We start from the raw sequence: 24,970 nt of genomic DNA, 5'->3' as shown, positions 1-24,970 counted from the left end.
ATTTATAGCTCCGCCTAGAGGCCGGCGGCCGAACAGCGGCTACTGGACATGACGCTAATTATAATCAACTCATTGATGCTATTAATGATACAATGCAGCGTCTGAATCTATTGATTATCAGCAGAAATTAGAGAATAGAGTCTATAACTTATTTGTATCGGATTTTAAGGGGCTTTGCATCATATTTTTTCTCATAGAAGAGCCCATCAAAAATACACACTTGCGTTTTTCGAAACGGAAAAAAAAGCAACACAATTTTAACCAAACAATAAAAACAAGATATTTATATTATTATATGCTTTTCCCTCCTCTCTGCTGTGAGCAGATGCAGAGGGTCTGGCAGTGAGCAGAGGGGAGCCTGATGTTGAAATGAGAAGCGTGTGAGGGTTGATGGGGCTGGGCTGATGACAGCATCCTCCGCCGCTCAGTGGCTCCACACCTGACCGACTCCATCACATGCACAGATGATGGAGCTCTCTCTACGCTGCCGGGTTATACTGTTGCCACCATTTCGCATGTCCACTGCCCGACACCTGGTCTTACAAATGCCGTGATCATTTGACTTGACTTGTTCTCTTATTATTTATTCATGCGCGACCATTCAGTAGAAGGCGTGCTAGCTTTCTTCTTATTGTGCATGCTGAGCGGTCGGGACTGAGGTGATTTTTTGTTTTCCTGGAAAAAAAGCGAGTGGACAGATGCTGCGTCGCTGGTAAACACCAGAAATGGGTGTCATCGAACCGAAGCTGCCAGTAGCGGCTCATTCTTGGACCAGATTGTCGTTTTTCTTATGATAAAACATCTGCACGATCCTGGTTTTATACAACTACAAGTTGCTACGCTGAGCAGGTAAGGATTTGTTTTATTAGCTGTCTGACATTAAGCTTTAAGTTTAGCCTCCTGGTTTCTGCAGCTTATTGGCTGGCTAACAGACACCCTTTAATAGAGGCTATTTCTGATCCATCCATCAGGCGTAGTGCGTCATCTTGATTGTCACCATCAGTCTCCTCTTGCGTCGACCCCCAGTTGTCCAAATGGACGCACATCGTGCGGGGCTAAACAGCTCTAGGAGTCCATTTTACTGAGCTAATATCTCAGAGACACCCCGTCTCTCACTGTCCACATACATATTTCAGTGTCTTACACTAATACGGGACTTATGTAAGAAATCCCAGCAGGCCTGTAACATAAACGCACCACATTTACCACAGCAGTAAGTACACTTATACAACACACACACACACACACACACACACACACACACACACACACCTACCCCAAGGTGCTTTATGAAACATGCTAAACAGTGAAAGTGGTTCTGCATATGCCACACTGCACTCCAGGATTAGGCTTTCGGAGGAAGAGATTTATTCTCCCTTCATTTCTAATTCAAATGACATTGTGAGGTCTTTTTTTTTTTTTTTTTAGCTCAGTTGGCTTTTTACAGGGGTGAAATGATGGAAAGGCAGAGACAGGAAGTTAGATCTATATGGCAAGCAACACAAAAGCTAAAGGCATTGTTGTTAATTTAAAAAAGTAAGTTAAGAGAATTTAAAGGGGCAGAGGAAGGAGGTCCCATTTCTTTTTTCCCCTTTTAAATCATTTGTCAGCAAAAGCAAAACACCCAATCAATTACAGGATTTAATTTGATCATTGTGCTCTTCTGTGTTCCAGGCTTCAGTCAAGCAAACAAATGGTCCAATCAATAGCCTCTGGACAGCGTCTGCCATAGGGAGGATATCAATAGAACGTTAATACTCCTGACACACACACATACACACAAACGGACACACACACACACACAGAGGCCATGGCTCTGGAGAACTCAGTGTTCCCCTCCCGCCCGGACTCTCTCTCGCTCCCCGTGGAGGAGAAGGGGGAAGGGGAAGAAGTGGAGGTGGCCACCGAGGCCACAGCCTCCACTGGAGTCTTCAACGTGTCGGGGGAGCTGGGCCACGTCGTCACCACAGAGACAGCGCCATCACCTCCACCTTTAGTCAAGGTCAAAAGGTCCTTCCAGTCCAAGCTGGCGGAGCGCGAGACCAAAGCCAACGAGCACAGGAAGAAGATCATACCGGAGAAGGAGAGGGGGCGCTTCGGGTGGGGTGAGTGACTACATGTGACTTCCTATCCTCTTTAATGATGACAAATATGCTCTAAAATGTAATGGCTGTTTTATATTCATTCAAATCTGGAGAAAACTGAATGAAAGTGCATCAATATTGACCCCCTTGGTATCAATGTAACTCCTCCAGAGATTTGGAGCTATTGACTGACTCTGGAGTCTCAGTGTTTCTGCTCCCCCCACTTTACACACTGTATATTGAATAAATGTGTGCACCTCCTCCTTCACAACTCTGTTGCTGTAGCTGTGAATCTCCTTTAATTTGGACCCTGCTGCAATGGTTCATCGCTCAGTGATTTTGACATTCTTGCATATTGTTTTTCATTAGGGTTCTCCAGTAGCTCTGCACTTTGTCTCTCTCTCTCCTCTTGGCTGTTGAAAGCAAAAAAAAACAACAACTTTAAAAACAAAAATACTGTTAATTAAACAATTGTGAGTTTATTTTTTGTATGAGTATATTTTCCAGAAGCCCAGAATTAGACAATGTTTACAATTAAGCTGCAGCCGACCTTTCAAAATAAAAAACGCCAGTGACAGATGTCCAGTTAGACAGTTACCCTTTTGCACCAAAAACATCAACAAACAGGAAGATATTTATTATAAAAAGGGCAGAGGCACTGACATTTAAGGCTGAACTATTGCTTTAAACCTTAAGATAAAACTCTTTAAGTTGAGTAGGATGCACAGTGATTAATTTCCATTGTTATGTGTCATAATCTCTGTGGCTGGGTGCACCCACAGGAAAAAGCCTCTACAAAGAGAGAGCATCATCAGTTCTCTTTAGGGTTGTACAGTAACTAAAATCCATTTATGTTGCTTTTCCTCGGCGAGTGTTTGAAGATGTTGTCCTGTCGTACTTCATCTCTTCTCTTTTCCTCACCTGTCTGTTTTCATTTCCACTATCCCTTCTTCAACAGCCTGACTTTCCTCTGAGCCACACTGCATCTCTCTAAGTAGTTTTTGTCCCCTGATACCTTCCTCTGTTTATCCTCCAATGTCTCTCTCTCTGTGCGCCTTCATTTAACTTGCATCCTCTGACTGCAGCGAGAGTCGTATCTTCAAACAGCAAAACTTTTCAGAAATGGAGAAAGGCAGCCTTGTGTATGTTTTGAAGTATTCTAAAGGGGTTTGAAAGGGCTTCTTGGAACATGGGGTTATGGAACTAAGACACCTGTCAAGACTGGTCTTAAACTTTGTTTAAAGTATAGAGAAGCTCCAAAACTCATGCTGCATCCACATACAGAATGTTTTTTTTAACCACATTGTGTTGCTTCTCCTCTCTCTTCACCAGTCCGGAATCGGCGTAGGAGACAGCGTTACGTGGAGAAGAATGGTCGCTGCAATGTGCAGCACGGTAACATGCGGGAGACTTACCGCTACCTGACCGACATCTTCACCACACTGGTGGACCTCAACTGGCGCTGCTCGCTCTTTGTCTTCGTCATGGCGTACGCCGTCACGTGGCTCTTCTTCGGGGCCATCTGGTACCTCATAGCCTACCTAAGGTAAGAAGGCTTGAGCAAAGGGGGAGAAAGACTTTTATTTATATAGATCTCTTCCGTCCTGAGCCACAGAGGATTGTGTAGATTTTAATTCAGCTTGAACACTATTGTCGCTAAATCCCAGTGACAATGAGCAAGATCAAAAGTCCTTTAGCTCAAAAATGACAAAGGTATTTGTAGTTTTAGATACTGTGGCAAAATCTGCATTACATTTTCTCAACTGTGTTCTTCTGCCTTTTTCCTGCTCTTTCTTCTCTCATGTGGTGATTTACTTTCTTGCCAAAATTAAGATATAGTAACTGTAGTGTAACATACAAGATATAACACATTCATTTGTTAATATTAGAGGTGCTGGAAGGCAGATTGTTTTTCATCTTCAGACAGAGCCAGGCTATCTTTCTCCTGTTTCTAGTCTCTGTGCTAAGCTAAGCTTAATGCCCTGGCTATATCTCAAATGGCAACTTTGCAACATATAAAGGGAAGCCAGTCCTGAAGTGCCTGAAATCAGTATTCTTTCCGGCGGCCAGCAGGGGGCGACTCCACTGGTGGCAAGAAGAAGTCATATTATATGGAAGTCTATGAGAAAATTAACCTCCTTCTCACTTGATTTGTTACCTCAGTAGATTTTTTCAAAAGAGTTTATGGCCTAATCACTAGTTTCAAGTCTTCTAAAATTCAGTGTGATGTTAATTTTTGTAAATTATTATCTCACTTGGAGTCTAGAGCAGTGTTTTTGTCTTAGAACTTTGACCCCTTCAGTGTTTTTTCAGGTAAATAATATACATTGTAATGTTTTGGTCTCCTAAAATGTCTTGTTCAGCGTTCAGCTGTACTAAGAGACTCTCAGGAGTTGGCTATTCATTTTTGCTAGTCCAAATGTGGTCACTTCTGGCTACAAAAAACCCAAGATGCACGGCAAGACTGCCAAACTCAAGGCTTCACAATAGTAATCCACAAACCATTGAGTGATGTCACAGTGGCTAAATCCACTCATATATACAATCTATGATCTTTATAATAAATATGAAGCTACAGCCAAGAGATGGTTAGCTTAGCTTTGTCTAACCCACACAAAAATTAAAGTGTAACATACAAAATACTGTATGTAAATTTGTAAGCTTTAAAGGTTCTGGTAGGCAGAATTTTTTTCTTCTTTGGAGAGAGCCAGCTTAGCTTTTTTCTCTGTTTCAGTCGTTGTGCTAAGCTCAGCTAGCATCTCCTGACTGTAACTTCATACTAGTATTGATTTTCTCATCAAACTCTTGAGAAAAAAAAACTAACAACCCTTTTAACAAAATGTCTGTGAATGCAATCATCATGAGGCAACACTACTTTCTTAATTGCTCAAAGATGGAGGATGATGCTATGAGACAGTGACCAGCTTTACAGGACATTTCTGCAAACGAAGGCTAAAAAAAAAACTACTTTTCAGCCAAAAAAGCTGATGACAAAGCAGTATTAATATTACCGTGTATTTCATCATGATGTGTTACCTCTTCACTAGATGTGTCTGCTGGATCTCTGCTCTAATTAGCTAACATATTCGTCCCGTAAAAATTGTGACCTCTTTATATCAATTACAGGCCACCTTAAGCTGTGCCAGAGAGCTGTCAGTGTTATTGCAATTCCTTGGTCACCAACACAGGTCAATAAAAGTCATATATTATTATAAATTACTTAACACCACTTTCATTAATTAGCTCGCCCTCTCTGGCTGGAGCTGTGTTAATCAGGGGCATTAGCCTGTGTAGCAAGTAGTTTGAAAGAAAATCTGCTGACTCTTAGTGGCTCAGGACTGATAAACCATCATACTGAAGATGCTGTATGTGATGATATATGATGGTAAAACTTGCAGCATCAACAAAAAGTGGCAGCATTAATGTCATGTTAATCATTACGGTTAAAATGGGGATGACTTCTTATTCATTATAAGAATTGGCTGAAAGGTGAGTGTAAATATAAAAGGCAGAGACAAGTCGTCATACCTATATTTCTACACCTCTGTTCTAAGAATATAAATCTTCTCGCTCTCTATTTTTTACCTCTTGACACCCACTTTGTCACCCTCCTCCCTTTCCCTTTCTCACACATTCTCCTCCTTTTCTTTCCTCCCCAAGGGGCGATCTGGACCATCTGGAGGATGAGACGTGGACGCCGTGCGTCAACAATGTCAACGGCTTCATCTCGGCCTTCCTCTTCTCCATCGAGACAGAGACCACCATTGGCTACGGCCACCGCGTCATCACAGACCAGTGTCCAGTGGGCACCATGCTGCTGCTGCTGCAAGCTATACTGGGCTCCATGGTCAACGCCTTCATGGTGAGCTCCAGGGTGCATGACTGAGAAACTGAGAAATAGGGAAAGTATATTTAGAAACTGGTAGTCACTCATAGCTAAAGGTATTATTTATCTTGATAAATAGTAATGTTAAAACACTGTTTTCATTTGAGGAAAAAAAAGTTTCCCTGCATGCATTTTACACAGTACACTGATTTTAAGGCTAACAAACTGAACATGAGTCATGGAGAATTTCACTTACAGAGGAACGTCTAAATCATGTGTTTAAATATTTTTGTATGAAACCTAAAATTACAAAAGACAATCATTTAAACATACTTTTAGAGCATTATAGTGAGGAAACATCATGCTGCATGATGAAGTTAACATCATTTTTAAGTGTATATTCTCACCCATTTGTTGTATATACAACCCTGATTCCAAAAGTCGGGACAGAGTCGGGACACTGTGAAAAACATAATGAACAGAATTCAATGATTTGCAAATCCTTTTAGATCTTCATTCAATTTAATCCAGTACAAAAACAAGATATTAAATGTTCAAAGTGATAATATTTCGTTGTTATTTTGGTACATTTATAAACTCCTTCAGAATACAATACATTCTGTTTTATTAATTGTGTCCCAACTCTTTTGGAACTGAAGTTGAAAGACCTATATTATAGAAAACATAAAACCTAGATGTCTGAATTGTGTCCGCAGATCTCATCATCATCAGATCAAATCAGGAAGTCAAAGTCAAGACAACTAAAAGCATAAAAGCATCACTTTTGGATATTTAGTCAAATGTTCAAATGATCTAATCCCATTTATTAAAACCCCACTTTTCTGAAAGACATCTAAATAAGCTAAAACAAAAAGAAAAGTACCTGTAAATAGTGTTTTACCTGAATCTGTTTGATTAAAATGAAGCCTCCTGTCAGTTTAGTCAAAAAATGAACACATTTTTTTCCGGAGCCTCAACAGAGTATGTGTCACTATGCAAACGAAATGACACTAATTTGGTGCAGATGGTACGCTTCCTGAAAAAGAATATTTACTTTGAAAGTGCTGATGGAGCTGGATTTTTCCCGTGAAGTAAGCACTCTCTTGATGAAGACGAATCCTCACACCGACGTCTGAGCGGAATCATGTTTATGCATGTTTGCGAGCTGGAAACATGCCAGATTAGCAACTGGGCTGTTTTACTATTCATATAAAAACATGACTGAGTCTGAGGTCAACTCAAGTGTCACTACTATGTTTTTACACTGCAACACTCACAATCAATGTGTGCAGCTGTGCATCAGAGTTATTATGAAAAAAAATAAAGATTTATTTTTCAATAATCTTCTGCTTTTTCAGTATTTGCAAATATTTCAGCCTTTTGCACCCGTTCTGTCTCTGAGTTTTCACCTTTTCTCTCACCGTCCCCTCCCTCCTCTCTGTGCAGGTCGGTTGTATGTTTGTGAAGATCTCGCAGCCCAACAAACGTGCAGAGACACTGGTGTTCTCCAAGCACGCCGTCATCTCTCTGAGAGACGATAAGCTCTGTCTGATGTTCAGGGTGGGCGACCTGCGGAGCTCCCACATCGTAGGGGCCAACATGAGAGCCAAGCTCATCAAGTCCAAACAGACTCAGGAGGGTGAGACTATCACCACATAACACAATCAATAATGTATTTGTACACTCTTTAACTCACTGCCAATACTAATGCAGCCACTATGATGATTTTTTTCCCTTTCCGAGGCTGGAGTGGTCTAAAATTTAAAGCTATAGAAAAGATAAAGAGTTACTGATATCACATGAAACTAGAAGATCTAAGGAATCAATTGGCACCAAACCAAATCACAGCATTGGTTTTTTTATGGTGTTCCAAAGGTCTTGGTGTATTGATGTAATATTCTGGAGGTTTTTTTAACCAATTTTATCCATTCTTGGTATTTAAAAAATGGCTAATTCAGCACCAAATATTGCTGCAACAACTTATGGGACATAGTTTAGCCTGGAAATAGACTTTAGAAAGCCATAAGATAATGTTCTAAACCCTTATACATCTTATTTGATTGATGACTTAATACATTTGATGACATATTTATGACTAGAACAACATGACAGAGTGCTGAGCTGCATCTCAAATTAACCTTTAAGTTTCCAGCTTTCGGATAATGTACACTGCTTCAGTCACAGTCATGGAAAAATTATTAGACCATTGTTTTCTTCAATTTCTTGTTCATTTTAATGGTACAACTAAAGGTAAATTTGTTTGGACAAATATAATGATAACAACAAAAATAGGTCATAAGAGTTTAATTTAAGAGCTGATATGTAGCCATTTTTCATGGTTTTCTTGATAATAACCAAAATCATTATCCAGAAAATCATGGAAAATGGCTAGATATCAGCTCTTAAAATTAAACTCTTATGAGTTATTTTTGTTGTTATCGTTATATTTGTCCAAGCACATGTACCTTTAGTTGTATTAGGCATTAAAATGAACAAGAAACTGAAGAAAACAAAGGTGGTGTAATATTTTTTTCTATGACTGTACGTAACATCTACTGTTGACCTGCTATCTCCCCCTTAAAATGCCCAGAACCCCTCAGTCCTCTCCTCTATAAAATAGTTTAAATAGCTGTAATCAGGAGGATCTTACACTGTCCTCACCTCCTACTTTATTTTCTCCTCCAGGTGAGTTCATCCCCCTGGACCAGACAGACATCAGCGTGGGCTTCGAGACAGGCGATGATCGTCTCTTCCTGGTGTCTCCGCTGGTGATCTCTCATGAGATCGACTCGCGTTCGCCCTTTTGGGATATGTCGCAGGGCCAGCTGGAGAAAGAGGACTTTGAGATCGTGGTCATCCTGGAGGGAATGGTGGAGGCAACGGGTGAGGGATGGGTTAACCCTTTATAGGGCACTCATTGAAATACTTGCAAATTCCAAATTTCAACCCTAGAGAATATTGGAAGATATTACATACAACCAGAATGTGGACAGTGGTATGTGTAAAAAAAACACATACGGACCCTGGGGGGGGGGGGGGGGGGGGGGGGGAGGGGGGGTAAGTGGCAAATCTACGAGAGGAAAAAAATGCACAGATTTATGAGATTTAAAGTGGTGAATCTGCTAGAAAAAAAGTTGTTTTTTTCCCCACTTTTTTCTTGTAAATCTGCGACTTTTTTCGCGCACATTTGCCACTTTAAATCTCTTAAATCTGCAACTTTTTTTCGTGTAGATTTGCCACTTTAATCTAGTAAATTTTCAACTTTTTTCTCTAAATATTACAAATCCATGTGGTTCTACGACCTCACAGAGAGACATGCGGACCCCATTTTGATATCCACTGAAGTTACCAAATATAATTCTTCGCCCGATAAAGGGTTAAACATTGTTATAATGTAGAGAATGCAAACATCTTAATCTAAAAATCATCACCATTCCTTTTCCACTGACCTTAAGTCAACTTGTAAGTAATTCTAAGAAGTGTGGCAGTTTGTGCACAAGACAAATTAATAATGACCATAAAAATGATGGAGGATTTGATTATGAGTTCTTATGTTTGCATATGAAATGAAAATACGGGCAACAAAAAAGAAATGTAGCTATATTGAGCTAATTCTAATTACATTTAAAAAAAATAATTTATTAAGGTACAAGCATTAAATAATACCATTAACAATATTTTATATGATGTTTTGTAGATTTAAAATGATGAAAATGTTAACAGTGTTGTTTTGTATGGGAAATAATACCCTGCAGTTTAATTTGATTGTAAAATTTCTATTGGCTTATATGCTATAAATGCATGTTTGGCTGCAACAATAAGCATTGAGCATTAGAAAATTAATCTTGCAGATGCATACAACTGTCTGATATTACAGTAATACCTTCACTGTTTTACAGAAAGCAAACCCCATCTGAAGCCATCCATTAGAAAAATGAAATTCGCCTTCCAGGATGTCTGAGTTTAGATCTGCCATTTATAGTTTGAGAGCTCTCCATCTCTTATCAGTCTTTTGGGAAGCTTTAAGAGCCTTATGCTGATGTGATTACAGCGGAAATATACATATATATATTTAGATGTAAGTATAAAAGTGAATGTGTTATATAACAAGACAACAACAAAATGCAGAGCAATCACTGCAGCAAGTGATCTTCAGAGGGAGGCTGTTTCTTTTCTTATGCTCTTTGTTCTTATCACTTAACATGGAATCACATTTCCACAATTAAAAGGAAAAAAAGGGGGAAAACTTGTAATTTTCCTGTAATTCATTATACCGAGAAACATAGTCTTATCTTAACTCAACTTTACCTAAATCTTAACTGTCTTAACTTAGTATCTAAAAAAAAAAAAACTTATTATTGCAAAAATAAAAATAAAAATATTGCAAAAGAATTACTTAAAATCTAAAAATAATAATTAAAAAAAATCTCAAAATAGTGACTTCGTTTTGCAAAATAACAATAAATATTCTTAAAATAATGACTTAGTATCACAAAATAGCAATAAAGTTTGTCGAATAATGACTAAATACTGCAAAATAATAACTTAGTATCTCAAAATAATAAGAAACTATCAAAAGAATGACATTGTATCGCAAAAAAATTACGTACTCATTGCGAAATAATGACTAAGTATACCAAAATAACAATATATTCTCAAACAAATTACTTATTCATCTCAAAATAATGACTTAGTATCACATATTGTGCCCTGGCCTGTGCCTCGGCCACCAGTATGAATGTGTGTGAATGGGTGAATGACTGCAGTCTGTAGTGTAAAGCGCTTTGGATAAAAGCGCTATATAAGTGCATCCCATTACATATTGAGAAACTTTCTCAAAAGATACACATTATTATTCTTAAGGGCACTAATGCATTATTGTGAGATAAGTCATTATTTTGAACAACTTCCTCATTTCGATAGTTTCTCATTCTTATGACTTAAATGCTCTTTTCTTTGTCATCACAATAGCAGAAATGGGCTTCCAAACATGAACTGTTTACTAAAGCAGCAGTTTGTGTTTTTTTTTTGTTGAAAATGTGTTACATGCATGCAGCAAGGTCCACATCCCCACACCAGCTAATGTGTGAGTGCACACTCATCTGCCCTTGAGCAGGGCACTGACCCCTTATGGACTGACTCACTGTTAGTCACACTTCAACACAATTCATTTCTGAAACTCCAAACACCCTAAAGTCCCTGGATTCATGGTATATTTAGTGTGAAAATAATTCACAGCAGCTTTCTACTCAGTGTCTCTGCTCTGAGACCCTCTCACTGATTACACATTTAGAAGAACACCTGTGTTATATTTATGGTTGTATTCTTACTTTCTGAAAACTACAAAATCCAAACAGGTATGAACAGAGTCTGGCGGGAATACATAGCAAGTTACCTGTGCTGCAGAAGGATTTAGATGGCACCATGTTTATCTCTTTTCCTTTATCCCCTCTCATACTGTAGTCTGAATATGTCAGATTCATTCTGAGAGGATAAAATACTGAACTGTTCCTCACTATTTGGCAGGAATTCAGTGCATCAGAGATATTCATGATGCATCTTCCGTGAGGTAAAGGTGGCCTCTCTGCCTACTCCACATATTGATCGCCTTAGTCAGAGTTGAAGTGGAGAGTTACAAAGAAGTAGCCGACAGTCATAACTCGGCTGCAGAGAATATTCATCTAGAGACAGCTTGCCAATTAAATTGACTTCTTTGGTGGAGAGATAACGGACATCAGCCTTTTCTGTTCTTATACTCATGGAATTAAACATTGAATCGTATTTCTACCATTAATCGAATAAAAGGTGAAAACTTCCTGTAATTCATTATTAAGAGAAACATAGTATCTTGACTATCTTAACTTAGTATCTTAAAAAATGACTTGGAATTGCAAAATAATAAGAAATTGTCTCAAAAGAATGAGTTACATATCACTAAATGATGACAAAGTACCATGAAATCGTAACCAAGTCTCTCAAATTATGACTTAGTATCAAACACATCAATAAAAAATATTAAAATAATGACTTAGTATCAAACACATCGATAGAAATTATTAAAATAATGACCTAGTATTGCAAAATAATATGATTCTGTCTCAAAATAGTGACTTACTTATTGTGAAATGATCACTTAGTACCTCAAAATAATGACGCAGTATCAAAAATATCAGTAAATATTATTAAAATAATGAAGCAGTATCAAAAATATCAATACATATTATTAAAATAATGACATAGTATCAAACATATCAATACATATTTTTAAAATAATTACATAGTATCAAAAATATGAATGAATATTATTAAAATAGTGATGAACTATCACAAATATCAATTAAATACGATTAAAATAATGACTTAGTATCACAAAATAAAATAAATATTATTTAAAGAATTACTTAGTATAAAAAAAAAATCAATATTCTTAAAATAATGACTTGGTCTAAAAAATATAAATAAATAATAAAGTAATGATGTAGTACCAAAAATAAATAAATATGATTAAAATATTGACTTGCAAAATAACAAGAAATATTAATTAAGTAGTGTCTTAGTACCTCAAAATAATGACTTGCCAAATAAATCAACTATTTTAATTATCTCTGTGTGTTTTAAGAGTGGCTTCGACGTTCTTCTTGGATTATTTGCCAGTTATTTCCTCTTATGTAGCACAGAATAAGGCTGAGTAAATGCTGTGAGGCATTATGAATGTATGTCCTCATCAGTATTGTGTTTGTGTGTGCAGGGATGACGTGCCAGGCGAGGAGCTCCTATCTAGCAGAGGAGGTGATGTGGGGTCACAGGTTCAGCCCGATGATGTCGCTGGCAGAGGGCTTTTTTGACATCGACTACGGGGCCTTTCATCACACGTTTGAGGTAATGTCTTTTGAAGATCAGGACAAACTACAGGCTGCTAGAGGGGTTTGTTTATCTAATATACAATAGGGATCAAACCATGTATCAAGCTGAGAATTCTTAAGGAGACTTTCTTCCTAAAACACCTGTTTGCTGTTAATATGACAGCTACTGACAACATGTGTTGATAGTATACCTTATTTCTTGATTTTTTTTTCCATACCTGTCTATAGGAGGACATACTGAAAAGTCATAGTGAAGTGTGGTAGCAGAAAAGGCTTTAACATTGTAAAGCATTGTCATAACTGTCAAACTTTTTTGCCATTTTTCACTGCTGTTACATAATTTATCATGCAAACATACCAGTTCCTCCACCGACTACCAACTACAAGTGTTTGAGTGAGGAAACCTGGAACAACTCTTGCTGTTATCCCTATTCCTGTCTCCACCTACATGTATAACCAACAGCTGAATTCTCACACTTGTTCTCTTGGGGTTGTTGAAAAGCATGCTGGGAAATGCAGGAAGTCTAACTGAAGTATTTATTTCATGTTTATTTTGGTAAGGACAAGTGCACTGCCACACACCAAAGCTTCTATAAACTGTGCTTATTACTAAATGAGTTTCATACAAATGCACAGAAAAACACACACAAGGTTGAAGCAGCATGTTTGAGCTTCGACCTGAGCTTGAAACGATCCTCAAGGTTCAATTTGACTTCTGTGGGTTTTACTCAGAGTTGGAGAAATAGACGATGCAGGCGGCAAAAGGGTATACTGATGAAGTAATTTACAACATTTAAAGGAATACTTTGACAGTTGTGGAAATAAACTTCCTCTCTTTCCTGTTGAGACAAAATAATAACACATTTTCCCTTAAATAATGACTTAGTATTGCAAAAATGAAGACTAAGTACTTAAAAAATAATGACAGTATGGCAAAATAACTAAATTTCCCATTTCCACCAAAAAAGATTCTGCAAGTCATAATAATGAGAAACTTTCTCAAAAGATACATATTATTTCGAAATACTTCTGCATTATTGCGAGAATAGTCATTATTTTGCGATAGTTTTTCATTCTTTTGACTTACAGAACATTTTATTTTTTGGAAATGGTAAATATACTTCCTCACTTTTCTGCTGAGACTTGGTGTGAAGATTGATGCCACTCTCAAAGCTATATAACCAGATTACTGACTAGAGCTTCATATTTTTTGTACAGAAATGAGAGTGGTGTCATTATTCTCGTCCGACTTCAATGCTGACTTGTAGTTGCTATGACTAGAAAAGTTATATACAAATGCTGTCCATTTACCATTCGCTCTATCTCGCATTGTTAACAAAAACTAAAAAAAATATTTATGTATATGTTCCATGATTTTGATTTATATGCTTCCACCAAGTTTCATTAAAAGCGGACTAGTTTTTCTGTATTCCTGCTGACAAATAAGCCTATTTCCCAAAGTTTAGAACTCCACCGTTGCCCATAAAGTTGGAATAAAGTATTTTTTTACCTCTTTCCAAAGCGTATATCGTCTCAAAACTTTATTAATCAATCTCTTCCAAACATATCACAATGAAAATGAAACCACAATTAACAGAGGATTGAGTCTAAAAAACTAAATTATTCCAACTTTATGGGAGGCCGTGTGTTTCTTTAACTAAAATCCAACTTCTGGTGATCCCAATAGCCCTCATGTTCCCCCTCTCTTAAGGTGGACACGCCTTCCTGCTCAGCACGAGAGCTCTCATTGGCTGCAGCCAGACTCGACGCTCACCTCTATTGGTCCATCTCCAGCAGGCTGGATGAAGAGCCCACCCTGACCAACCAGGCGGCCAAGCAGCCGGACAGCGGCTCGGCCAACAGCAAAGGAGGGGAGCCGACCTTCATTGTCGGCGAGATGACGGACATCCAGGAGCAAACGGGAGTGGGCGAGCTGAACGGCAGCGTCGCCACCGACCAATCCGAATCAGAGGCCTAGAATGTTTACAAAGACCTTCAGTTTATCATCACCTCACCACGATTAGTGTTTGCAGAACTTTTTATTTTCAAGGCAAATGAGTAGTTTCATTAGGCCCAGTTCGACAGTATATGCCATATCTTATGTTACCATATGAAAGAGTTTATTTCTTGATATTTTTCTGTCTTTTAGTCCTATGTTGATCTTCGTTACAAGTGTACTGTATGTGTGCTATCTCTTTTTTTATCTGTTGTGTTAGCTCCAATCACCCTTGCCTATATCTACATTTAAATGACAATACTATGCTTTAGGTGGGGTCAACAATAGTACATCCTGTGGACCGGGGCAGAATGCTACAAAGAGAGGACAAAGTGGTTGTTTGTGCAGAGTCACTGTGTGGATTGTTCACATTTAAAATAGGTACAGTGCATAGATGCTTTATTTTCACCTGCGCATGAATATCACTAGATGATATCGAAGTATAGAATGAAATTGTAGTAACCTCAAATTTCTCTAGAAATGCAAAGATTGTTCCACAGTTTATTGTACATCAATCAGGTGTTACTGTGACAGGGTGGGACAGTAACACCAGCCCACACCAGCCTATTTGTATACTCTGCTAGAAGTTCCATTAGGCCACAAACCGTCATGTGGTGCTAGAAAAATGTTTAAAATACCTATTTGGCTAACAAGATTATTAACAGCAAAGCTGGTTTCCTGCCCTGAGTCTAGACGATTTCTTATATTCTGTAGGTACAGAGTTTTATGTTTGTTTGTTTGTTGAAGAGTGACCTAACACCAGGATAAAATGTGGTGTTTTGCTGCCCTTTCTGGTTGAAAGTTTCACGCGTATTTAAACCTCTGACCACGCCCAACGGTGATATCACTGGGTCCTGGAGTACACCTGTACATCACAGCAGCAAGGTGAGAAGTTAAACCATAGGAGGCCAGCAAAAACAAGATTTAACTTGCTTTAAAATAACACCAGCTTGAATTTGCTGACATTCCTAACTGCACTATAACATTATGGTGACTAGGGTATCTATCTAAAACCTTTAAAGTAGAGACAGGTTAACATCAAGTGTGTCCGTGGCTTTGTTTCACATACGACGTGTGTAGCACAAGGATTATCTATGTTTTGTTCCCAGCCAAGTAGAAATTAAAAGCACAACAGTGTCCTGCTCAGTTCAGCCCAAACTCCTGCTTCTGCTGCTGTGTATATATGTGGCCATTTTTACTTGATGTTTTTAATATGTAATATAACACATTAATTAGAATTAATAAACTGCAGTATATTCCTGAACAACTGTCTCGGATTGTGTGATATTCTGCAGAGGGGCTACATGCATAAAGGTGTGATCGCATTATTTAGCTAAGTAAAAATACAGAGGTTTGGCAAGAAAGTACCTGGCTCGGGTAGATACTTTTCTGAGCTGCTACTGAATGGCTATTTCGCACATGCGTGATTCATTTACAGATTGTTTCAAACTGGACGCCGAGGGGTTAAAAGCTCCTGCTCTGCTGACTGCAGCTGGGAGAGACCGCTGCGGGAGGACTGGGCCGCTTGTGAGTGCTTTGGGACAGTGCCTTCTACTCGTTAAGAAGAGTAACGAGTCTCCAATAACACCAGAAAAAGTTGCTAGATTTGTCGCTAGTTGCTTTTTTGAAAAAGAGTCACTAGAGGGGTCTGAATAGTCGCTGAATATAGCGACAGGCGCTAAGTTGGCAACACTGCTTGCCGCGTCGGTCTGTTATCACATTGGTCAGCCGCTACAAAAGTACCTGTATGGGAACAGAGGCAGAGGGGAACTAACTAGTGGGCGGAGTCAAAACACTCGGCCGCTTTCCAACAAGTACTCAGAAAGTACTCAGTCGAAACACGCCTATAATTATACCATAGAATGATAATTAAAGGTGAATTTGCATTTAAGCGTGGTTTTAATGTTCTGGTTAGTGGAGCTAATCTTATCTTCTTTAAACTGTATACAGCTGGGCAGCTAAATCAATACTAAAGCTACATACTTTAAAAGCTGAATATGGAAAGTAACTCGAAGTTGTACATGTTAAATGAATTTGGTGCAGTAAAAAGTACAATATTAATAAGTTCAAGTATAAAATGCAATAAAAGTTTGTATATTTACAAAAAAACTACTACTACTTTACTTGAAGCCTGACAAGATGGATTTACAATCTCATGATCCCGTAATTCTTTCATGTTATTTTGAGGATTCAGCTGCCATGCAAGGCAACAAATTAAGTAATCTTTCTATAAAAGCAAGAAGTGTGTGTGTGTGTGTGTGTGTATGTGTGTGTGTGTGTGTGTGCATGTGTGTGTGTGTGTGGATGTGTGTCTAGGGCATATCTTGCTGACTGTTAGTCAGACTGACCTAAGATTTCGTATGTGGCTTGCGCATGGCACAAATGTGTGCTTCCTCGTTTTTGAAGATTTTTTTAACTCATTTTTGCAAAATATCATCATTATTTACATAGAAAGTGTTGCGGCATTGCACTATTTCTGATCGGACCCCTTTTAGGGGAGCTCCGCCCCATTGTGTGATAGGCCTACACCTGGTCAGTAACACAATTCACTCTGGATTTACACGCCTGACTCATCTCATCTGTAAGTCTATTTAGCCTACCTATCTTTAGGAGTTTTAAAGTGCGCTACAAGGTTCGATTTTCCAATAATATTCGAATAGTTTCCAGCGGATATAAATGTTCAATGTGTATGTGCTGGATGATTATGAAAAGTAAGCGTTTTACGGAGTTGCAGACGTTGTAGTGTGGTATGTAATGTACGAATACATACTTCTTACGGGCACTGCAAGACCATTTTTTGTATTTCAAATATGAGATCCTGTTACTTGTATTTTGTTACTCCCAGCCTTGAGAATAGCTCTACTCATCAGTGTTTGCTCTTTATTTATCTAAAAACACATGATTATGATTGATCTCTTAATGTATCAGAGCAGTGTGATAATTTGCTCAGACACAAGCTTAAGTTGCCTTAGTGCATTGAAAAAACACACATTTTTCTCCTCATTTTGTACAATGAATCACTGATCACCTAGCAGGTTAGTGTTTGACTACAGGCCCATAATGTACAACACACTGAAGCCCCACAGTGCGATGTGGCTCATTAGAAATTCCAGGCTAGATTTCAGCACCAGGAGAAGTCAGCATATTGGGTTACTAGGCAGAATCATGGCTTTAAAAAAAAAGAAGTAGTAAATGTCTTTCTCTGTCTTGGCTGCTAGATGGCGATAAAGATCCCAATGCTTCCTTCCTCCAGCCAGTCACACAGCCCTGTTGGTGTGTAATGAGATGGGGTCCCCGTCTCAGCTGTCTCCTAGGCAACCGGGGCTGGGGACAGGGAGAGGGCAGAGTGTGCGTGTGCTCATGTGAATGTGTGTGTGTGTTAATGTGTGTTTGAAGTGGACCTTCACAACTGATAGGGGAGTTTATGAGGATTGTCAGGGAGTTGATGTGACGTTAGAGTTTGATATTTGTGTAAGAACGGATGGTGAGCAGTGACCTTCAGGTTGAGAAGAACGAATGCCCTTGACATTGAAAAATAAGTCATGAAGGATATTGACATGTTTTCTTTCTTTTTTTTTACCTGCCGCAATAAAACAAATGCACACACATACAGATATGGCGTTTTAGGATCTGAATAAATATTTTTTTGGTTAGTAAAAAGGACGAAAGAGAACAGGCTGAAACATTTAAGGGTGCATTTTACACCTGAGTTGTTCTGTTGGGTCAAATTAAAACAAACTGTGGTGCGTTTTGTCTGATAGTCCATTTTTTTTTTTGCTGGTGTGAATGCTTAATCGGACTCTGGTGTGGACCGAAGAATGAAACTCTGGCCCGCTAAACAAACAGGGGTCTCGGTTTACTTCCAAGTGCACCAGAATTCAATTTGCTGCAGGTGAGAATGCAGTCCGAACCAAAGGATGGAAACCAACAAAAACAATTGAATTTGGGCAGAAATTTGAGTATAAACACCAGACATGGGAGTAGCAGGCCTTAAAAATGTATGTAATAAATACTCTGCAAGAACAGAGAAATTTTTTCTCTCTCCCAGCTTGTTCTCGATACATCATCTGGGCAGAACATTTTTCTTGTGTAGTATCCGACAACTATTGTGTAATTGGTCAGAAATTTGAAGCGGGAAAGTTGTGATAAGAACTTTTTCAGGAGTTCTGCACTTGAGTTTCTTGTGAAGTATGAAATGTCCTAGCTAGAGCTAACTTTGTTTTGTTCTTGCCACCTCGAGAAAACAAACAAATTTCAGAGTATGTATTAGCCTTAATGATGATGTAAGGCACTCATCAAAATATGGGCGATCACAGAACACACAAAAACAATAAAGTCTTCAAATTATTCAGCAACAGAATGGTGGCTAATGGATTCAATCGCACAGCGGATCAATACTGCATAAAAGAAAATCGCCAGCAATACATAAAAAAATACATAACTTGCTTCTAAAAGTGTCAGCTCTTGCTTTCACATATTCTCAAATCAAATCAAATCAAATCAAATCAAACTTTATTTATATAGCGCTTTTCATACATAGAAATGTAACACAAAGTGCTTTACAAAAAATAAGGATGACAAAAAATAAGGATTCTGTCCAGTAGTCCACCAGACTGTATATGTGAAAGCGTCCTGAGTGTTTACTAGAGTCCAGAACTCTACAGAGACAAACAACAATAAAGCGGGAAACATCTTCAGCAGATATGACGCAGCTTTTAGCATTCACCTCACGTTGTGTAAGATGTCATAACCGGAATCAGACATGTTTTGTTTGGGATTGAAAGGCTAAGTGCAAGTTTAATATTTTCCAGTGATTTTCAGCTCGCCCCAGAGTTGAACCCCATGTGCCATTTCCAAGTTCTAATTATGATTTTAATGAGAGGCTGTTTTGCATGATCCCCGCTGAGCCAAAATCAATGTTTCTCTTCATGGAAGGAAGTCATGACGGTCTTGATTCAGTCTAGTCAGACAGCGAGAAGGAGGCGAGGAACATCTTAAAAATAAAAGAAAGAATTTATCACCTCTCCAACGCTCTGACCAGTTACTGCAAGAGAAATAGAGAACTTTATGCAAAATGAGGCTTTTAAACTGGTTTTTAGAAGTCACAAATCTCCCAACACAAAATCCAATTGAAGTAAACGTGATAAGTTGATTCTGACTATGTCTTAATGTAAACATACATATGCAGGACTAGACAAAATCTTCTATTCCAGTACAGGTCATTTCATATGTCCATCAAGATAAAGATCAGGATATAGGATGTTTTAAATAAATAAATAAATAGTATACATTTTTGTATTTTTGTATATTTTGCCATTTAGTGCAAAATAGTGCCTTCCCTCCAGCTTCACAAGTTTAGTCCAAATTATGTAAATATTGCTGTAATGCAGTATGGCATTAGACAGTAAAATGCAAAACAAATGGCACTCCCTATTATAGTTTTAAAAATACTGGATACAAGGCTGGCTCATCATTGTAAATGTATATAAAAAATGGAAAATATGAATAACTAGAACCTGAAATAAATTCTTGAGTCTTGTAATAATGTACTTTATGGCCATTGGTGGAAAACATTGTTAGCTAAAGCTGGTCTCATACATTTTTTTCTATTAACTATGGATCAAATGACTGTGTAATGTGAAAGGGACATTCATAGTGATGAACGTACAAGGAATTATCATCTGAATCTGCAGCTCCCTGCAGCTCTACAGAGCATTTTAGCATCATTTAGCTCATTGTTATCATCTTTGCCAAGGTGGAAATGTTTTTGGTTTGCTTTCTTTGTCTGTTTGTCAGCAGGAGTTTGGAAAAACTAGTGGCACGATTTTCATGAGACTTAGTGAAAGGGTGTGGCATGGGGCAAGAAGAGTTCATTACATTTTGGAGCAGATCTAAATCAAGCGGTTGATACAGAAATTATTTTTAAATTTTGTTAATATTGTCAGATAGAGCATTCGTACTGTATTCATGTGGTGTCATAAAAAACAGATAAAATTGTTTCTGATCATATTTGGTGGCTATCAACAACTATCAACATGCTGTTTGAATACCTTGAACAATAAATACAACACTTCTTTGTAGGAGCCAAGTTGTTTTCACATTAAGACTTAAAGCTCATGAACACATGTCAGTAGTCAGTAGAACAGTTTCCCCACTTAGGAAATGGGACAATCAGAGGTGCATATAAATCGACATTGGCCTTGGTGAAGGTCTACGCTCTCTAAGTGCCATTGAAATTTCTTCATTCATCAGTGTTGTTTCCAGCTGTAGCAGGCAGCTGTTTTCAGAAAGAAAAGCTCAGATAAATCCACTGGACCTATCGAGTTAACGACTTCCTGGTGAATATATAGAGGAGCAGTTAGCAGCCAAAGAGCCTCATATCTCCCTCAGGAGTTAGAGGAGACCAAAACATAGCTAAAAAGATATGCCAGAGACCTAAAGATGAATTAATTGTGTCTTCTGGATATGCAAATGAGCAGCTGCTTGTAAACACAATCACACAAAAATGTTTAGAACCCTGTGAAGAATGTACATAGACTAATGTGGAAATAAATAAATATAGAAAATTTTATCATACAATAATAAAGAAACCTGCCACAGATAATATTCGTAATAATAATAATAATAATAATAATAATAATAATTAATAATAACACAACAGGTCTACACAGTGTCCTGATGCAGTAAAGCCCACACCTGGAAACTATTGGATCAAAATTACCCGGAAATTGTTTTCAAATTCAGTTAAGGAAATTACTTCATGTACTGGTGATTTCTATTTAACATCACAGTACTGGACAGATTAGTTTTCCTGCTGCTTCTAATTGTCCACATTCATGACCGTTTCCTTACTGCATAAACCACAAGTTTCCACTATAACTGTAACATGGCCACCAACCTTCTTCAAGTCTCAAACAACCCTACACAGACTTTCTTCCCCTCTGTAGCACTGATGGGAAAAACGTGCAGCAACACCTCCTGTATGTGTAATGAGTTCAATCTAAAGTGAGATATTCACCTCCGGGTAACAGCTGCTCTCAAAATAACCGCAATTCAAGCACAACATTCAATCAATGTATGGAATTGTTTAAAAAGTGATGAATCTTAAACCATATTTTCTTCAAATAGTGTGAGTTGGTAGAAGAGGGGTCATCATTGCCGCAGATATCTGTGTTTTTTTCTTTAATTTGTCTACGAGCCCTTTAGTGGAATGCTTTTTAAAGCAATAAATTAGAAGCAAAGGCCTCCACTCAGTAAAAGTCAGCCTGCCATGTGAAGTAGAGCAGAGCTGATATAGGTGTTAGACCACCCACTGTAGCATGCAGCAGGATACACGACGGGCCATGAAAATGGCAAAGTAATCTTTCGTCTGCCAAATGACATGTTGTGTGTCACATCGCCTCAGCAGGCAGATATAAACCGTAGACTATTTCTAAGTATTTCTCAAGCAAGCCCGAATTCAGTCATGTCTGAGAATAGAGCTGGTGTAAAGGTGATCCAGATCAAATTCTGATTAAGATACAAGATACAGACCAGAACAGTCAATAAACAACTTAGAGATCATGATAAAGCAAACTCTGTACAGACTCATCAACTAAAACATAATGAAAAGGGAACAACAATGGCACAATATTTAACTAACAATCTGCTTATTGATAATTCAGTGTCTCTCAGGTAAAATATTCGGCCAATATTGACCCTTTCTGTGCTCATACCAGAGTCAGGCCTTTACTTCCCTTCGGGCAGTTGTACTAAAAAAAGAAGCACTTAAGTACTATAAGGTACACGAGCGTCCACCAAATGGCATATGTTATGTTGCCATAGAGATGGGTATTGCTGGCAGTGGCTTGACAGTGTGTCAGGAAGCAGGAGAAGAGCTGATACAGTGGTCTGTGTTTAGCAGGTATTCCTGGCTGGCAGTATTTAAAATGACCAGGCATCAGATTCTAATTTTATACACTGATAATTAAAGTGATGTGATATGACTTTGCATACCATATTATGGGGTACAGCAGAAGGAAGGTGTGGAAATAAACTCTCAAACACCTCCATTAGCTGTGCAGATTGAGCTTGAATTTGAATAGAAACGTGAACTTTCTATTCTTCTATTATATTCATATTGTTATTTAACAACTGCACTTTCTCTGTTTGGCGAGATACTGAAATCTAAGATAAAAAACACCTGACTTTCTGCATTTGTTTCTATATTGCACAGTGTTGAATGAAAATGTTAAAAAAAAGACACTGGAAATCTGAAGAGGAACAGGTTTTGACTGAAGCTTTATAGTTTTGCTTTTGCAGGTCACACTTGAAATGCTTATGGATTATTATGGTTCAGGAAGTCATAGACTGTATAAAAGAAATGGACATATTAACTGTGAACACCCATTTTTTGTGGACTATTGTTTGAAGCCTTGATTTTGGCATTTTGGTTGTCCCTGTCTAAACAGTGGGGAGGAGGACTTTAAGATATCAGCTGATGTTAGCTTGGTTAGCAAGGTGCAATTGTAAATTTAAATAAACAGCCTTTTAGTCTAACTGAACACTTACATTAAATTTTTAGGCAACTAAATGTTAGAATTAACTTAAAGTTCTAAGACAAAAACACATGTGCGCTGTGGTAGCGACTTGTCATTCACGAGTTATAGCCCACCTCATTGTCTATATTACTCCAAATGGGAAAATTATTTACAAGATGATCATTGTGCTGTATTGAAGTAGAAATCAAGCTAGTGACTGAGACCATCAACTCAGTAAGAAAACGTTAACAAGTTAGAAGTAGGGTTATTTTCTCATAGACTTCTTTTTACAACCAGTGGAGTCGCTGCTAGCCATTAGATAGAGTGTTGGCTTCAGAGGTTGTCGATTGGCTGAAGCACATAAATACATTTGATGACACTAATTTGCACAAAATGTAGATCCATGAAGACATGAATGTCAGAGTAATTATTTATTATTTACAATTTATGTATGTTTAATCAAGTTGAGTTGAGTTTATGTACAAATATGCATTTCCCTGACTTATTTATGTACTTAAGATCTTGTTTACATTGTAGCAATGTCACAATTCCACAAATCCACAACTTGATTAGACCCCAGATATTAAGGTCACAATTTGATGTTCTGAAGGCTTGTTAGACTAGTGTGTCGTACTGAGTCTTGGTTGTATTCCCTGACAACTGTCATTTACATTTTCAAATTCTTCTTCAAGTCTTCAAGGAACAGGCTACATGGTATCAAGTGTGATATAACATTGGTTTGGCCAGTATAGGAGGCAGATAAGAAATAGAACGATTATCAGTTAACTGGACTAGGTGGACGATACAGACCGGAGACTGAATAAACAGTGGCTGATCTTCAAGCAGCTCTTTTAAACTGAAGCTCATAACTTTTCACACATTGTCCTGTCTTTCAAGAGACAAGTAACTAAAATCATGTTTGAACAACACATCGATAGAGTAGCTGATTGGATGTTTGCTGTTAAGTTTGATAATGGTGTAAAATGCCTTCCAAGTACAGCCAGCTCAGTCAGGCTGATTGGAGCAGAGAGTCAGCCGACTTGGCACAAATCTAAGCAACTCCCGGCTCAGGTATGGATTCCCTATTCAGCTGTTTATTTAAGATGTGGACTTGGACAAATCTGGAATGAAAATCAGCTGCAGTTACAAGCACTCAGGTTAGCTTTGGGCCAGTGTCAGCCAGGTGCTTCATTTATCATCAGCCTGACAACTGGGTGTCCTACAATAAGGCCTGTACTGGGTCACGGCATTTTGGCTGCTTGGGATCACTTGAACTGCGCTGTTTCTGTTCTCAAATGAATGATTTGCATTATCAACTTGTGCAAAATTAACCAAAGCATCATCTTTTCTCAATAGCAATAGTGTTCTTGGTTACCAGGTGTATACATTTTAACCAAGTTCATCCAGTACTGGTTGCACTGGGTCCCACATGAGGATGCATATCAATTAAACCAAACTAAATAAGTAAAAAAGGGGAAAGACTTACATGGTGTCTGCAGGGACCCTTTGAGGTCAGGCTTTGGCACTTTGTCATCAGTGAGTGGATCTCTGGGACGTGTGCGTTGCCCCGTCACTCCTCCGAACGAGGGATCCCTCAGAGTGCAACATGTCACAGTTGGCACACGAAGGCCTGAGCCCAGCACATTTAATTAGCCAAGCTGTCTTGGCATTGGATGGGAGGG

At 38.3% G+C, this 24,970-nt stretch overlaps 1 protein-coding gene across 1 annotated transcript; it reads left to right on the top strand.

The window, feature by feature from the left end:
• The first annotated feature begins 442 nt into the window (after positions 1-442).
• kcnj9 (potassium inwardly rectifying channel subfamily J member 9) lies at positions 443-16,036 on the top strand. The gene is made up of 8 exons (XM_059345219.1): positions 443-849; positions 1,675-2,105; positions 3,417-3,630; positions 5,745-5,946; positions 7,357-7,549; positions 8,596-8,793; positions 12,659-12,789; positions 14,485-16,036. Exons 2-8 carry the CDS (start codon positions 1,811-1,813, stop codon positions 14,749-14,751), a joined length of 1,500 nt encoding a protein of 499 aa, XP_059201202.1. The 5' UTR covers positions 443-849; positions 1,675-1,810; the 3' UTR covers positions 14,752-16,036.
• The last annotated feature ends 8,934 nt before the right edge of the window (positions 16,037-24,970 follow it).

The sequence above is a fragment of the Centropristis striata genome, chromosome 11 (genome assembly GCF_030273125.1).
Source record: "Centropristis striata isolate RG_2023a ecotype Rhode Island chromosome 11, C.striata_1.0, whole genome shotgun sequence".
NCBI lineage: Eukaryota > Metazoa > Chordata > Actinopteri > Perciformes > Serranidae > Centropristis > Centropristis striata.
Note: the sequence above shows the minus strand (reverse complement) of the source record. Positions and strands in the feature narration are given on the sequence as shown.

Excerpts from the sequence above, each read along its gene's own strand:
- kcnj9 (XM_059345219.1), top strand. The coding sequence starts at position 1,811 with ATGGCTCTGGAGAACTCAGTGTTCCCCTCCCGCCCGGACTCTCTCTCG. Across the intron at positions 3,631-5,744 it reads TACCTCATAGCCTACCTAAG|GGGCGATCTGGACCATCTGG; the intron begins GTAAGAAGGCTT and ends TTCCTCCCCAAG. Across the intron at positions 7,550-8,595 it reads GTCCAAACAGACTCAGGAGG|GTGAGTTCATCCCCCTGGAC; the intron begins GTGAGACTATCA and ends TTTCTCCTCCAG.